The sequence below is a fragment of the Anomaloglossus baeobatrachus genome, chromosome 1 (assembly GCF_048569485.1).
Source record: "Anomaloglossus baeobatrachus isolate aAnoBae1 chromosome 1, aAnoBae1.hap1, whole genome shotgun sequence".
Taxonomy (NCBI): Eukaryota; Metazoa; Chordata; class Amphibia; order Anura; family Aromobatidae; genus Anomaloglossus; species Anomaloglossus baeobatrachus.
The window spans coordinates 100,659,234-100,674,953 of NC_134353.1; the positions used below are offsets into that span (position 1 = coordinate 100,659,234).

A 15,720-nucleotide genomic window follows, 5' to 3' on the forward strand; every position below is an offset into this window, starting at 1 on the left:
GAGTACCACCGCTGCTGTTGGGGAGCACCCGGGGGCGATGGAGTGGCAGCTGGATGTTAACCCCTCCATGGGTAGGGGTGGATGCCTCGGGGCTCAGTGTCCAGAACACGGGAGGTGATGGCTGTTGGTGGTGATGCACCGGGCCGGACTGGAGGGTGTTGGTGTACTCACGGTTGAATAAATGCAGACAAGTCTGCTGGTAAACCAAGGTGTCAGTGGCCGGCTCCCGCTTCAGGGTGTATATGGTTCCCACACCCGGCTGGTGTACCAATGTCCTTTCCACCGGCATTTTGTATTTTCCTTCTATTTTAGATGACCTTGTATGGAACGGGGAAGTCCACTCCGAGTTTGTTTTTGGTTGGGAGATGTGCCCGCGAAAACTGATCCTTGGGATCTCAGTGGATTGTTGTGGATACCCTATCCCCCGCGGTGGGCTGCCGTTTCGCTCTATCTGGGCTATCACATTGGAACAACGTCTGGAACCTTGCTCCCGGCCTGGTTAATTAGAGAAGAGGCTTGCAACCGTCTTCTAACTAGGGTCCAGGTACCCCACCTGTGCTCGGTTTCCGGACCGGATCTCCGCTGTCGGTACCGGCGGGCTCCAATCCTGTCCCGGTCAACTCTGGATCTCCCGTGACTTTGGACACGGTTCAATGCTTGCCACCTAGCCAGTAGACTACGGCCACTACCCTGGCTATCCTTCACTAGGCTCGAACTTGACTTTCCTCCGACTTGAACTCTCACTTGAACTTAAAGTTAAACTGACTGGTTCCCTCCCCCGGATCCTCAAGACCCCTAGGTGGGCGCTCCCAATCCGCCTGGTCCTGCTCACTAGTGTGTCCTTCTTACCCTGATGGGGGTGGCTAGGATTTTGTGGCAGATGGAACCTGATGTGGGATGGTGTTGTGTGGGGTGTGTTCTTCTGTGACCACCTGGTGGTGCCAGGGCGTCACATTCCCCCTTGGTTTACTACAGCCCGTCCACGGGCTGTCCGACCACTGACATTTATTTTTACGGCAACTAGAAATAGAAAGGGTTAACAAACATATAGAAAACATTTTAAAACATTTCATCCCTTACGGGAGGCACATTACTTGAGCGTTTCAAAAACAGGGTTAAACATTACTTTCCCCTCCTCCGTTCACCACCCAAACAACCTGGTACCTTGTTGCCACCTCTAATCATGGTGGGCCCCCTTTTTCCACAGTCCCAAGCTGTTCCAGGTTATGCCTGCACGGTCCGGGTAAAATGTTCCTTACCCGGCAGTCCATCTCAAGGGCCCATATTCTGGGGACGCTTGGCCTGGAGGTTAGCCACCAGTTTCATTACTGACTGGGCCTCGGCCTACTCCACCACAAGCCTTTCCTCCAATCTACCTATCCAGAGGCAGTGCAGTGGTTGAGGAGTAACAAGAAAGTGGAAAGGGGTATTTACAGGACCCAAGAAAGTTTTTAGGGTGACCTCACCAGTCCGGAGGTCTTGGTCCATTTTAAACGGTTAACGGGGTTAACATTAACACAAGAACGGGTAGCCGGGAACCACTACCATTTACTCTGTATCTTCCAACGGGGACTGGGAGGGGCTTTGGAGACATGGCTGCCCATCGACCACCATCCATTTTTTAATGTCCAGGGTGAACCACCCCCTTTCTCCGCAGTGTCGGGTGTAACTCACCAGGTCCCCGGGTTCCAGATCTCGGTTGGGTGACCTGTCGGCATATGAGGGGCCACATCCCTCCGGGAGACGAAAATTTCGGAGTCCAGTCCCAGCTCGTAGAAGAACCACCATCCCTTTTGGGGCTTAAAGTGGCGGACCTGCCCTCGATAGGTCGGGCCCCGAATCCGGAAGGTAGCCTTCCGTAGGTGGTCCTTCTCCTGGTAGGTGCGTGCCATCACCTCGGCTTTACGTTTCTCCCAGGCAATGATTTCCTGCTTCAGCTGTCACTCCCAGTATGGGGCACAGGTTTCGCGCTCCTCCTCCTGCTCGGGAGCTTGACCCACACGGATGCCCTCCGTGCCGGCTATGACTGGCCTTTCTCTCTGCAGAGGGCCCCATCTTTCACTGGCCTTCTCTGCTTCTCTACAGATACATCCCGGCTGCTCCATAGTCGGGACCGGGCACTGGGTAGCAACCCGCGCGGCTGCCGCGGGTGGCTGCTGATCGGGCACCGCCTCTGTTGCGGCCGGGCGGACTGCCGGAGCCGACGTCATCTTAATTGCGGCCGGGCGGACTGCCGGAGCCGAAGTCATTATAGTTGCGGCTGGGCGGACTGCCGAAGCCGGGGGTGACGTCACCAAGGCTGCGGCCTGACTCAGGGTCGGAGGAGATGTCTTCTGGACTGCGGTCTGGTGCAGGGCCGGGACGGGTGTCGGAGCGGGGATACAGGTAAGGGCCGAGGTCCCCATTGCTGGGTCCTCTTCTTCAGACAGGACGGGTTCCGCTGCCGTTATCAGGGGTAGCGGGCCGATCGTGGTACTGGCCGCGAACATGGGTGGTGAGGGAGGCAACGTGTTGGACGGGGGCAGACCAGGCCCCTCAGCCGGAATGGCCGGTTCCTGGGGAACATAGGGGCGTGGGTCACCGCTTACCCGCTCCTCCGAGGCCATCTCCAACTCGCGCACCCGGACAGCTGCAGCCAGGCCCTTCATTTCGGTGGTCCACCGCGTCATGATGAAATGCATCTGGGCCTCGATTCTCCGACACATCCTCTCCGTTTGTGCTTCAATCCAGTCGGCGGTCCCGGGAACGGGCCTCTCCACATGCTGGTTGTCGGACCCCTGAGACATCCTGACGCTTGCTTGTCCATGAACGGGATTTGGCAAAGTCCTGGTGTTCCTGCCTTTTATCTCCTTGTGTCACATGCCGCTTTTTCTGTCCTCCCCCTTGGTTTTTCAACAGCAGTCTTGCGAGACCCACTGTCCTTTTCGCTTCCTGTCTGGGGAGTCACCAACTTCCACCCGCGTTCCCAGGGGAACGGGGCTTCAACTTTGCGCCCTTTTCCGGGGAAGAAGACACTGGGCTTGTTGTTTTTCGCTCCCAAAAATGTCGGCTGTCGAAAAATTTTGAAATGGAGCACCGTTTACAGTCCAAAACAAGGCACATTTCCACCAGGTAGGTGGATGGGTTACAATCCTGTTTATGACGCTTGTGACGCTAGGTTTTGAGGTGTGCCTCCCCCACGTCAGCAGCCGGGCTGCTCGGATCTGGATCCGCAGTGGCTCGAGGGATCTCCGGACCCGGGGGTCGTGCGGACACTCAAATAAAAAGGGGATGTAATATGTACAGGGGATTGTTGTAAATAGTTCGTGACGCCACCCACGGTGTGTGGTAAGGTGGAGTACCACCGCTGCTGTTGGGGAGCACCCAGGGGCGATGGAGTGGCAGCTGGATGTTAACCCCTCCGTGGGTAGGGGTGGATGCCCCGGAGCTCAGTGTCCAGAACACGGGAGGTGATGGCTGTTGGTGGTGATGCACCGGGCCGGACTGGGGGGTGTTGGTGTACTCACGGTTGAATAAATGCACACAAGTCTGCTGGTAAACCAAGGTGTCAGTGGCCGGCTGCCGCTTCAGGGTATATACGGTTCCCACACCCGGCTGGTGTACCAATATCCCTTTCTCCGGCACTTTGTATTTTCCTTCTATTTTAGATGACCTCGTATGGAACAGAGAAGTCCACTCCCGGTTTGGTTTTGGTTGGGAGATGTGTCCGCGAAAACTGACCCTTGGGATCTCAGTGGGTGTTTGCGGATACCCTATCCCCCGCAGTGGGCTGCCGTTTCGCTCTGTCTGGGATAACACACTGGAATAACGTCTGGAACTTTGCTCCCAACCTGGTTAATTAGAGAAGGGGCTTGCAACCGTTTTCTAACTAGGTGCCAGGTACCCCGCCTGTGCACGGTTTCCAGACCGGATCTTCGCTATTGGTACCGGCGGGCTCCAACCCTGTCCCAGTCCACTCTGGATCTCCTGCGACCGGATTCCTGTTGCCTTTGGACACGGTCCACTGCTTGCCACCTAGCCAGTAGACCAGGGCCACTACCCTGGCTACCCTTCACTAGGCTCGAACTCGACTTTCGTCCGACTTGAACTCTCACTTGAACTTAAAGTTAAACTGACTGGTTCCCTCCCCCGGATCCTCAATACCCATAGGTGGACGCTCCCAATCTGTCTGGTCCCGCCCACTGGTGTGTCCTTCTTACCCTGAGGGTGGTGGCTAGGATTTTGTGGCAGATGGAACCTGATGTGGGATGGTGTTGTGTGTTCTGTGACCACCTGGTGGCGCCAGGGCGTCACACACTGACTGGCAGTGGGGGCCTTTGTGAATACAGGCACTGGCTGGCAGTGGGGGGCACTGTGAATACAGGCACTGGCAGGCAGTGGAGGGGCACTGTGAATACAGGCACTGGCTGGCAGTGGAGGGGCACTGTGAATACAGGCACTGGCTGGCAGTGGAAGGGCACTGTGAATACAGGCACTGTCTGGCAGTGGAAGGGCACTGTGAATACAAGCACTGGCTGGCAGTGGCGGGCACTGTGAATACAGGCACTGGCTGACAGTGGGGGGTACTGTGAATACAGGCACTGGATGGCAGTGGCGGGCACTGTGAATACAAGCACTGGCTGGCAGTGGGGGGCACTGTGAATACAGGTGTGACGCCCTGGACTAGTCAGGTCGTCCCAGGTAGTCACACACACACACACACACACCACCCCCTCCCCAAGTAGGTGACAGCAGCCAACCAAGAAACCCTTGTCACCACCCTCCAGGTTTGATGGCCACACTAGGGGGACGGAGGAAGGTGGTTGGCTCCGCCCACCGAGGAGTTCACAGGCCTGGAGGCGGGAAAGACACAAGTTCAAACAGAAGTTCTAGATCAGTGTGAGGAGTAACCTTGACAGTGGAGGGAGGACGAGTGCAAGGGCAGACCTGTGACCAGGCCTGCCAAAAGACTACTCCGGTGGCTGGGTCGGAGCCCAGTCACCTATGGCAAAAAGGCAGACGTTGGCGGCCGCCTGCAGGAGCTGTGATTACAGCCGGTGGAACCGTAGGGACCGGGGTCAGGCGGTGGCCCGTCGGGACTGAACAGGGGAACCGATTGGAAACCGGAGCACCAGGAGGGGTACTCAGACCCAGTACAAAGCCCTGAACCGACAGGGCCGAGTCAAATCAACTGATTGAGGACTGGACTTAAGGACCTATCCCACACAAGACCTGTTAGAAGAAAACAGCCCAACCATACAGAGTAAAGCCACCGCCAAGGCATAGAGACCCAAAGGGCCAGCGTCTGCGGGCAAACGGGCTCCTATGGCATATACCAGTCGGGGAGCGGACTACTGTTGCTTAGGCACAGGAGTCAAACATTCTTACAAAGAGGTGCAGGAGAAAGGTGGAAACCACCAACCTATTCTGGGAGAAGCTGCATCCGGCTGCGGGCCCCGTTCATCACCCCGTTTGGTTTACCAGAGACTCCAGTGTATTGTGTCATAGTGAGTACACCAGTGCCTTCGGGCCGCACAGCATCAGCACCCAGCACGCACCCGCTCCCACGCCTCGGCACCTCCCTTGGGCCCCCGGGACCATCACTCCCATACCCACGGAGGGGTCAACACCAGACTGCGCAAAACCGTCCCCGGCAGGCCTAGTTAACGGCAGAGGTGGTGTCCATCTACTCACCACAACCCGTGGGGGGCGTCACGAACTTACATCCCAAGCCAAACCACCGCGTCCCCGGCCGTGGAACTTCCCAGTCAAGTCCCTGCGTGTAGCGCCAACCCCCTTGCAGAGCGACGTGACCCCCGGGTCCGTGAGAGGCTTGAGCCACCACCCACCGTACGACCACGGATCCGAGCTCGGCGGCCGCAGTCGAGCCCGCGGGGCGGTACACAGGCACTGGCTGGCAGTGGGGGGGCACTGTGAATACAGGCACTGGCTGGCAGTGAGGGGCACTGTGAATACAGGCACTGGCTGGCAGTGGGGGGCACTGTGAATACAGGCACTGGCTGGCAGTGGGGGGGCACTGTGAATACAGGCACTGGCTGGCAGTGGGAGGCACTGTGAATACAGGCACTGGCTGGCAGTGGGGGGCACTGTGAATACAGGCACTGGCTGGCAGTGGGGGGCACTGTGACTACAGGCACTGGCCGGCACTGTGAATACAGGCACTGGCTGGTAGTGGGGGGCACTGTGAATACAGGCACTGGCTGGCAGTGGCGGGCACTGTGAATACAGGCACTGGCGGGCACTGTGAATACAGGCACTGGCTGGTAGTGGGGGGCACTGTGAATACAGGCACTGGCTGGCAGTGGGGGGCACTGTGAATACAGGCACTGGCTGGTAGTGGGGGGCACTGTGAATACAGGCACTGGCTGGCAGTGAGGGGCACTGTGAATACAGGCACTGGCTGGCAGTGGGGGGCACTGTGAATACAGGCACTGGCTGGCAGTGGGGGGCACTGTGAATACAGGCACTGTGAATACAGGCACTGGCTGGCAGTGGCGGGCACTTTGAATACAGGCACTGGCTGGTAGTGGCGGGCACTGTGAATACAGGCACTGGCTGGCAGTGGGAGGCACTGTGAATACAGGCACTGGCTGGCAGTGGGGGGCACTGTGAATACAGGCACTGGCTGGCAGTGGGGGGCACTGTGACTACAGGCACTGGCCGGCACTGTGAATACAGGCACTGGCTGGTAGTGGGGGGCACTGTGAATACAGGCACTGGCTGGCAGTGGCGGGCACTGTGAATACAGGCACTGGCGGGCACTGTGAATACAGGCACTGGCTGGTAGTGGGGGGCACTGTGAATACAGGCACTGGCTGGCAGTGGGGGGCACTGTGAATACAGGCACTGGCTGGTAGTGGGGGGCACTGTGAATACAGGCACTGGCTGGCAGTGAGGGGCACTGTGAATACAGGCACTGGCTGGCAGTGGGGGGCACTGTGAATACAGGCACTGGCTGGCAGTGGGGGGCACTGTGAATACAGGCACTGTGAATACAGGCAGTGGCGGGCACTTTGAATACAGGCACTGGCTGGTAGTGGCGGGCACTGTGAATACAGGCACTGGCTGGCAGTGGAAGGCACTGTGAATACAGGCGCTGGCTGGTAGTGGGGGGCACTGTGAATACAGGCACTGGCTGGCAGTGGGGGGCACTGTGAATACAGGCACTGGCTGGCAGTGGAGGGGCACTGTGAATACAGGCACTGGCTGGCAGTGGGGGGGCACTGTGAATACAGGCACTGGCTGGCAGTGGGAGGCACTGTGAATACAGGCACTGGCTGGCAGTGGGGGGCACTGTGAATACAGGCACTGGTGGGCACTGTGAATACAGGCACTGGCTGGTAGTGGCGGGCACTGTGAATACAGGCACTGGCAGGCACTGTGAATACAGGCACTGGCTGGTAGTGGGGGGCACTGTGAATACAGGCACTGGCTGGTAGTGGGGGGCACTGTGAATACAGGCACTGGCTGGTAGTGGGGGGCACTGTGAATACAGGCACTGGCTGGCAGTGGGGGGCACTGTGAATACAGGCACTGGCTGGCAGTGGGGGGCACTGTGAATACAGGCACTGGCTGGCAGTGGGGGGCACTGTGAATACAGGCACTGGCTGGCAGTGGCGGGCACTTTGAATACAGGCACTGGCTGGTAGTGGCGGGCACTGTGAATACAGGCACTGGCTGGCAGTGGGGGGGGGCACTGTGAATACAGGCACTGGCTGGCAGTGGGGGGCACTGTGAATACAGGCACTGGCTGGCAGTGGGGGGCACTGTGAATACAGGCACTGGCTGGCAGTGGCGGGCACTTTGAATACAGGCACTGGCTGGTAGTGGCGGGCACTGTGAATACAGGCACTGGCTGGCAGTGGGGGGGGGGCACTGTGAATACAGCCACTGGCTGGCAGTGGGGGGCACTGTGAATACAGGCACTGGCTGGCAGTGGGGGGCACTGTGAATACAGGCACTGGCTGGCAGTGGGGGGGGGGGCACTGTGAATACAGCCACTGGCTGGCAGTGGGGGGCACTGTGAATACAGGCACTGGCTGGCAGTGGGGGGCACTGTGAATACAGGCACTGGCTGGCAGTGGGGGGGGGGCACTGTGAATACAGGCACTGGCTGGCAGTGGGGGGCACTGTGAATACAGGCACTGGCTGGCAGTGGGGGGCACTGTCGTTGCTCCGTGCTCCTTTCCTTATCCCCTGCGCTTATAGCTAGTGTAAAGTTCAGGTAAAAGAACTTCAGTCACTGAGGTCACATTCGGAGTTGCCCGTGTTTCCGCTCACTTCGCCTCCCCTGCTATTAACTCAACCGCAAAAGTGACTGAGCTTCTGACTTCTCCGGCCGGCAGCCTCCAAAACCCCGCCCATAAGCCGCATCTCCGCCCACCATCCGCCGGAGCCCCTCCTCTTTCCTCCAGCTCGACCAACTCCCTTCAGCCAAGCCGTCAGTAACTTGTATAAGCCCCGCCCACTCCAGGCGATCGCCCCTCCCATGTCTATGCATTTACGCTTCTGCGCCCCGCCCACATACTGCGGTGTCCCCGCCCCTCCTGCTGACGTGTGTGGGCGCGTTCGCGTGGGAAAGCCGGGAGTACGAGCGCGGTGGCGGCGGGTGTGAGACAGTGACTGTTGAGCGCGGAGTTCCCGGTGCCCGAGATGTGATGACCCGGGCGGCGGCTACACGGGCTGCAGTCATGAGGAGCTGGGATGCGGCAGGACGGAGGAGGAAGCACGGGGCTGCCGGGGCTTGGAGGCAGTCTCCCGGTGTGTGCCTGGCACTGCTCATCGCTGTCCTGCTGCTGCTGCCCCCGGCCTCGGTGTGCACGCTGTGTGAGGCGGACGGTGCACGGAGGAGGCGGGACACCCCGGAGCTGCTGGCAGGTGAGCGGGGCCGGCTGTGCCGGGACGGGGGGGCAGGTGAGCTGTGTGTGCGGCTGTGAGCGGGGCCGAGCGGGGACTGTAGCGGGGAGCCGGCACAGTCCTGCATCAGCCCCGTGTAGCTGCCAGCTACTGTATGTGGGTGACTGTCCGTCTGTGGTGGGCTCTCATCCTGGCCCTGGCCGTCTGTGGGTGGGCTCTCATCTTGGCCCTGGCCGTCTGTGGTGGGCTCTCATCCTGGCCCTGGCCGTCTGTGGTGGGCTCTCATCCTGGCCCTGGCCGTCTGTGGTGGGCTCTCATCCTGGCCCTGGCCGTCTGTGGTGGGCTCTCATCCTGGCCCTGGCCGTCTGTGGTGGGCTCTCATCCTGGCCCTGGCCGTCTGTGGTGGGCTCTCATCCTGGCCCTGGCCGTCTGTGGTGGGCTCTCATCCTGGCCCTGGCCGTCTGTGGTGGGCTCTCATCCTGGCCCTGGCCGTCTGTGGTGGGCTCTCATCCTGGCCCTGGCCGTCTGTGGTGGGCTCTCATCCTGGCCCTGGCCGTCTGTGGTGGGCTCTCATCCTGGCCCTGGCCGTCTGTGGTGGGCTCTCATCCTGGCCCTGGCCGTGTGTGGTGGGCTCTCATCCTGGCCCTGGCCGTCTGTGGTGGGCTCTCATCCTGGCCCTGGCCGTCTGTGGTGGGCTCTCATCCTGGCCCTGGCCGTCTGTGGTGGGCTCTCATCCTGGCCCTGGCCGTCTGTGGTGGGCTCTCATCCTGGCCCTGGCCGTCTGTGGTGGGCTCTCATCTTGGCCCTGGCCGTCTGTGGTGGGCTCTCATCCTGGCCCTGGCCGTCTGTGGTGGGCTCTCATCCTGGCCCTGGCCGTCTGTGGTGGGCTCTCATCCTGGCCCTGGCCGTCTGTGGTGGGCTCTCATCCTGGCCCTGGCCGTCTGTGGTGGGCTCTCATCCTGGCCCTGGCCGTCTGTGGTGGGCTCTCATCCTGGCCCTGGCCGTCTGTGGTGGGCTCTCATCCTGGCCCTGGCCGTCTGTGGTGGGCTCTCATCCTGGCCCTGGCCGTCTGTGGTGGGCTCTCATCCTGGGCCCTGGCCGTCTGTGGTGGGCTCTCATCCTGGCCCTGGCCGTCTGTGGTGGGCTCTCATCCTGGCCCTGGCCGTCTGTGGTGGGCTCTCATCCTGGCCCTGGCCGTCTGTGGTGGGCTCTCATCCTGGCCCTGGCCGTCTGTGGTGGGCTCTCATCCTGGCCCTGGCCGTCTGTGGTGGGCTCTCATCCTGGCCCTGGCCGTCTGTGGTGGGCTCTCATCCTGGCCCTGGCCGTCTGTGGTGGGCTCTCATCCTGGCCCTGGCCGTCTGTGGTGGGCTCTCATCCTGGCCCTGGCCGTCTGTGGTGGGCTCTCATCCTGGCCCTGGCCGTCTGTGGTGGGCTCTCATCCTGGCCCTGGCCGTCTGTGGTGGGCTCTCATCCTGGCCCTGGCCGTCTGTGGTGGGCTCTCATCCTGGCCCTGGCCGTCTGTGGTGGGGCTCTCATCCTGGCCCTGGCCGTCTGTGGTGGGCTCTCATCCTGGCCCTGGCCGTCTGTGGTGGGCTCTCATCCTGGCCCTGGCCGTCTGTGGTGGGCTCTCATCCTGGCCCTGGCCGTCTGTGGTGGGCTCTCATCCTGGCCCTGGCCGTCTGTGGTGGGCTCTCATCCTGGCCCTGGCCGTCTCTGTGGTGGGCTCTCATCCTGGCCCTGGCCGTCTGTGGTGGGCTCTCATCCTGGCCCTGGCCGTCTGTGGTGGGCTCTCATCCTGGCCCTGGCCGTCTGTGGTGGGCTCTCATCCTGGCCCTGGCCGTCTGTGGTGGGCTCTCATCCTGGCCCTGGCCGTCTGTGGTGGGCTCTCATCCTGGCCCTGGCCGTCTGTGGTGGGCTCTCATCCTGGCCCTGGCCGTCTGTGGTGGGCTCTCATCCTGGCCCTGGCCGTCTGTGGTGGGCTCTCATCCTGGCCCTGGCCGTCTGTGGTGGGCTCTCATCCTGGCCCTGGCCGTCTGTGGTGGGCTCTCATCCTGGCCCTGGCCGTCTGTGGTGGGCTCTCATCCTGGCCCTGGCCGTCTGTGGTGGGCTCTCATCCTGGCCCTGGCCGTCTGTGGTGGGCTCTCATCCTGGCCCTGGCCGTCTGTGGTGGGCTCTCATCCTGGCCCTGGCCGTCTGTGGTGGGCTCTCATCCTGGCCCTGGCCGTCTGTGGTGGGCTCTCATCCTGGCCCTGGCCGTCTGTGGTGGGCTCTCATCCTGGCCCTGGCCGTCTGTGGTGGGCTCTCATCCTGGCCCTGGCCGTCTGTGGTGGGCTCTCATCCTGGCCCTGGCCGTCTGTGGTGGGCTCTCATCCTGGCCCTGGCCGTCTGTGGTGGGCTCTCATCCTGGCCCTGGCCGTCTGTGGTGGGCTCTCATCCTGGCCCTGGCCGTCTGTGGTGGGCTCTCATCCTGGCCCTGGCCGTCTGTGGTGGGCTCTCATCCTGGCCCTGGCCGTCTGTGGTGGGCTCTCATCCTGGCCCTGGCCGTCTGTGGTGGGCTCTCATCCTGGCCCTGGCCGTCTGTGGTGGGCTCTCATCCTGGCCCTGGCCGTCTGTGGTGGGCTCTCATCCTGGCCCTGGCCGTCTGTGGTGGGCTCTCATCCTGGCCCTGGCCGTCTGTGGTGGGCTCTCATCCTGGCCCTGGCCGTCTGTGGTGGGCTCTCATCCTGGCCCTGGCCGTCTGTGGTGGGCTCTCATCCTGGCCCTGGCCGTCTGTGGTGGGCTCTCATCCTGGCCCTGGCCGTCTGTGGTGGGCTCTCATCCTGGCCGTCTGTGGTGGGCTCTCATCCTGGCCGTCTGTGGTGGGCTCTCATCCTGGCCCGTCTGTGGTGGGCTCTCATCCTGGCCCTGGCCGTCTGTGGTGGCTCTCATCCTGGCCGTCTGTGGTGGGCTCTCATCCTGGCCCTGGCCGTCTGTGGTGGGCTCTCATCCTGGCCGTCTGTGGTGGGCTCTCATCCTGGCCGTCTGTGGTGGGCTCTCATCCTGGCCGTCTGTGGTGGGCTCTCATCCTGGCCCTGGCCGTCTGTGGTGGGCTCTCATCCTGGCCGTCTGTGGTGGGCTCTCATCCTGGCCGTCTGTGGTGGGCTCTCATCCTGGCCGTCTGTGGTGGGCTCTCATCCTGGCCGTCTGTGGTGGGCTCTCATCCTGGCCGTCTGTGGTGGGCTCTCATCCTGGCCGTCTGTGGTGGGCTCTCATCCTGGCCGTCTGTGGTGGGCTCTCATCCTGGCCGTCTGTGGTGGGCTCTCATCCTGGCCGTCTGTGGTGGGCTCTCATCCTGGCCGTCTGTGGTGGGCTCTCATCCTGGCCGTCTGTGGTGGGCTCTCATCCTGGCCGTCTGTGGTGGGCTCTCATCCTGGCCGTCTGTGGTGGGCTCTCATCCTGGCCGTCTGTGGTGGGCTCCTCATCCTGGCCGTCTGTGGTGGGCTCCTCATCCTGGCCGTCTGTGGTGGGCTCCTCATCCTGGCCGTCTGTGGTGGGCTCCTCATCCTGGCCGTCTGTGGTGGGCTCCTCATCCTGGCCGTCTGTGGTGGGCTCCTCATCCTGGCCGTCTGTGGTGGGCTCCTCATCCTGGCCGTCTGTGGTGGGCTCCTCATCCTGGCCGTCTGTGGTGGGCTCCTCATCCTGGCCGTCTGTGGTGGGCTCCTCATCCTGGCCGTCTGTGGTGGGCTCCTCATCCTGGCCGTCTGTGGTGGGCTCCTCATCCTGGCCGTCTGTGGTGGGCTCCTCATCCTGGCCGTCTGTGGTGGGTCTCCTCATCCTGGCCGTCTGTGGTGGGCTCCTCATCCTGGCCGTCTGTGGTGGGCTCCTCATCCTGGCCGTCTGTGGTGGGCTCCTCATCCTGGCCCGTCTGTGGTGGGCTCCTCATCCTGGCCGTCTGTGGTGGCTCCTCATCCTGGCCGTCTGTGGTGGGCTCCTCATCCTGGCCGTCTGTGGTGGGCTCCTCATCCTGGCCGTCTGTGGTGGGCTCCTCATCCTGGCCGTCTGTGGTGGGCTCCTCATCCTGGCCGTCTGTGGTGGGCTCCTCATCCTGGCCGTCTGTGGTGGGCTCCTCATCCTGGCCGTCTGTGGTGGGCTCCTCATCCTGGCCGTCTGTGGTGGGCTCCTCATCCTGGCCGTCTGTGGTGGGCTCCTCATCCTGGCCGTCTGTGGTGGGCTCCTCATCCTGGCCGTCTGTGGTGGGCTCCTCATCCTGGCCGTCTGTGGTGGGCTCCTCATCCTGGCCGTCTGTGGTGGGCTCCTCATCCTGGCCGTCTGTGGTGGGCTCCTCATCCTGGCCGTCTGTGGTGGGCTCCTCATCCTGGCCGTCTGTGGTGGGCTCCTCATCCTGGCCGTCTGTGGTGGGCTCCTCATCCTGGCCGTCTGTGGTGGGCTCCTCATCCTGGCCGTCTGTGGTGGGCTCCTCATCCTGGCCGTCTGGTGGGCTCCTCATCTGGCCGTCTGTGGTGGGCTCCTCATCCTGGCCGTCTGTGGTGGGCTCCTCATCCTGGCCGTCTGTGGTGGGCTCCTCATCCTGGCCGTCTGTGGTGGGCTCCTCATCCTGGCCGTCTGTGGTGGGCTCCTCATCCTGGCCGTCTGTGGTGGGCTCCTCATCCTGGCCGTCTGTGGTGGGCTCCTCATCCTGGCCGTCTGTGGTGGGCTCCTCATCCTGGCCGTCTGTGGTGGGCTCCTCATCCTGGCCGTCTGTGGTGGGCTCCTCATCCTGGCCGTCTGTGGTGGGCTCCTCATCCTGGCCGTCTGTGGTGGGCTCCTCATCCTGGCCGTCTGTGGTGGGCTCCTCATCCTGGCCGTCTGTGGTGGGCTCCTCATCCTGGCCGTCTGTGGTGGGCTCCTCATCCTGGCCGTCTGTGGTGGGCTCCTCATCCTGGCCGTCTGTGGTGGGCTCCTCATCCTGGCCGTCTGTGGTGGGCTCCTCATCCTGGCCGTCTGTGGTGGGCTCCTCATCCTGGCCGTCTGTGGTGGGCTCCTCATCCTGGCCGTCTGTGGTGGGCTCCTCATCCTGGCCGTCTGTGGTGGGCTCCTCATCCTGGCCGTCTGTGGTGGGCTCCTCATCCTGGCCGTCTGTGGTGGGCTCCTCATCCTGGCCGTCTGTGGTGGGGCTCCTCATCCTGGCCGTCTGTGGTGGGCTCCTCATCCTGGCCGTCTGTGGTGGGCTCCTCATCCTGGCCGTCTGTGGTGGGCTCCTCATCCTGGCCGTCTGTGGTGGGCTCCTCATCCTGGCCGTCTGTGGTGGGCTCCTCATCCTGGCCGTCTGTGGTGGGCTCCTCATCCTGGCCGTCTGTGGTGGGCTCCTCATCCTGGCCGTCTGTGGTGGGCTCCTCATCCTGGCCGTCTGTGGTGGGCTCCTCATCCTGGCCGTCTGTGGTGGGCTCCTCATCCTGGCCGTCTGTGGTGGGCTCCTCATCCTGGCCGTCTGTGGTGGGCTCCTCATCCTGGCCGTCTGTGGTGGGCTCCTCATCCTGGCCGTCTGTGGTGGGCTCCTCATCCTGGCCGTCTGTGGTGGGCTCCTCATCCTGGCCGTCTGTGGTGGGCTCCTCATCCTGGCCGTCTGTGGTGGGCTCCTCATCCTGGCCGTCTGTGGTGGGCTCCTCATCCTGGCCGTCTGTGGTGGGCTCCTCATCCTGGCCGTCTGTGGTGGGCTCCTCATCCTGGCCGTCTGTGGTGGGCTCCTCATCCTGGCCGTCTGTGGTGGGCTCCTCATCCTGGCCGTCTGTGGTGGGCTCCTCATCCTGGCCGTCTGTGGTGGGCTCCTCATCCTGGCCGTCTGTGGTGGGCTCCTCATCCTGGCCGTCTGTGGTGGGCTCCTCATCCTGGCCGTCTGTGGTGGGCTCCTCATCCTGGCCGTCTGTGGTGGGCTCCTCATCCTGGCCGTCTGTGGTGGGCTCCTCATCCTGGCCGTCTGTGGTGGGCTCCTCATCCTGGCCGTCTGTGGTGGGCTCCTCATCCTGGCCGTCTGTGGTGGGCTCCTCATCCTGGCCGTCTGTGGTGGGCTCCTCATCCTGGCCGTCTGTGGTGGGCTCCTCATCCTGGCCGTCTGTGGTGGGCTCCTCATCCTGGCCGTCTGTGGTGGGCTCCTCATCCTGGCCGTCTGTGGTGGGCTCCTCATCCTGGCCGTCTGTGGTGGGCTCCTCATCCTGGCCGTCTGTGGTGGGCTCCTCATCCTGGCCGTCTGTGGTGGGCTCCTCATCCTGGCCGTCTGTGGTGGGCTCCTCATCCTGGCCGTCTGTGGTGGGCTCCTCATCCTGGCCGTCTGTGGTGGGCTCCTCATCCTGGCCGTCTGTGGTGGGCTCCTCATCCTGGCCGTCTGTGGTGGGCTCCTCATCCTGGCCGTCTGTGGTGGGCTCCTCATCCTGGCCGTCTGTGGTGGGCTCCTCATCCTGGCCGTCTGTGGTGGGCTCCTCATCCTGGCCGTCTGTGGTGGGCTCCTCATCCTGGCCGTCTGTGGTGGGCTCCTCATCCTGGCCGTCTGTGGTGGGCTCCTCATCCTGGCCGTCTGTGGTGGGCTCCTCATCCTGGCCGTCTGTGGTGGGCTCCTCATCCTGGCCGTCTGTGGTGGGCTCCTCATCCTGGCCGTCTGTGGTGGGCTCCTCATCCTGGCCGTCTGTGGTGGGCTCCTCATCCTGGCCGTCTGTGGTGGGCTCCTCATCCTGGCCGTCTGTGGTGGGCTCCTCATCCTGGCCGTCTGTGGTGGGCTCCTCATCCTGGCCGTCTGTGGTGGGCTCCTCATCCTGGCCGTCTGTGGTGGGCTCCTCATCCTGGCCGTCTGTGGTGGGCTCCTCATCCTGGCCGTCTGTGGTGGGCTCCTCATCC

The 15,720-nt window shown here is 62.7% G+C and overlaps 1 protein-coding gene across 2 annotated transcripts in view; it reads left to right on the forward strand.

Annotated features, from left to right (window-relative positions):
• The first annotated feature begins 8,566 nt into the window (after positions 1–8,566).
• The window catches only part of STIM2 (stromal interaction molecule 2), a 139,844-nt gene continuing 132,690 nt past the window's right edge, over positions 8,567–15,720 (forward strand). For both annotated transcript variants that reach the window (XM_075346944.1, XM_075346945.1), the window contains exon 1: positions 8,567–8,877. In XM_075346944.1, the coding sequence (XP_075203059.1) occupies positions 8,658–8,877 (220 nt within the window). In that variant the 5' untranslated portion in view covers positions 8,567–8,657. The remainder of the gene's footprint in view (positions 8,878–15,720) is intronic.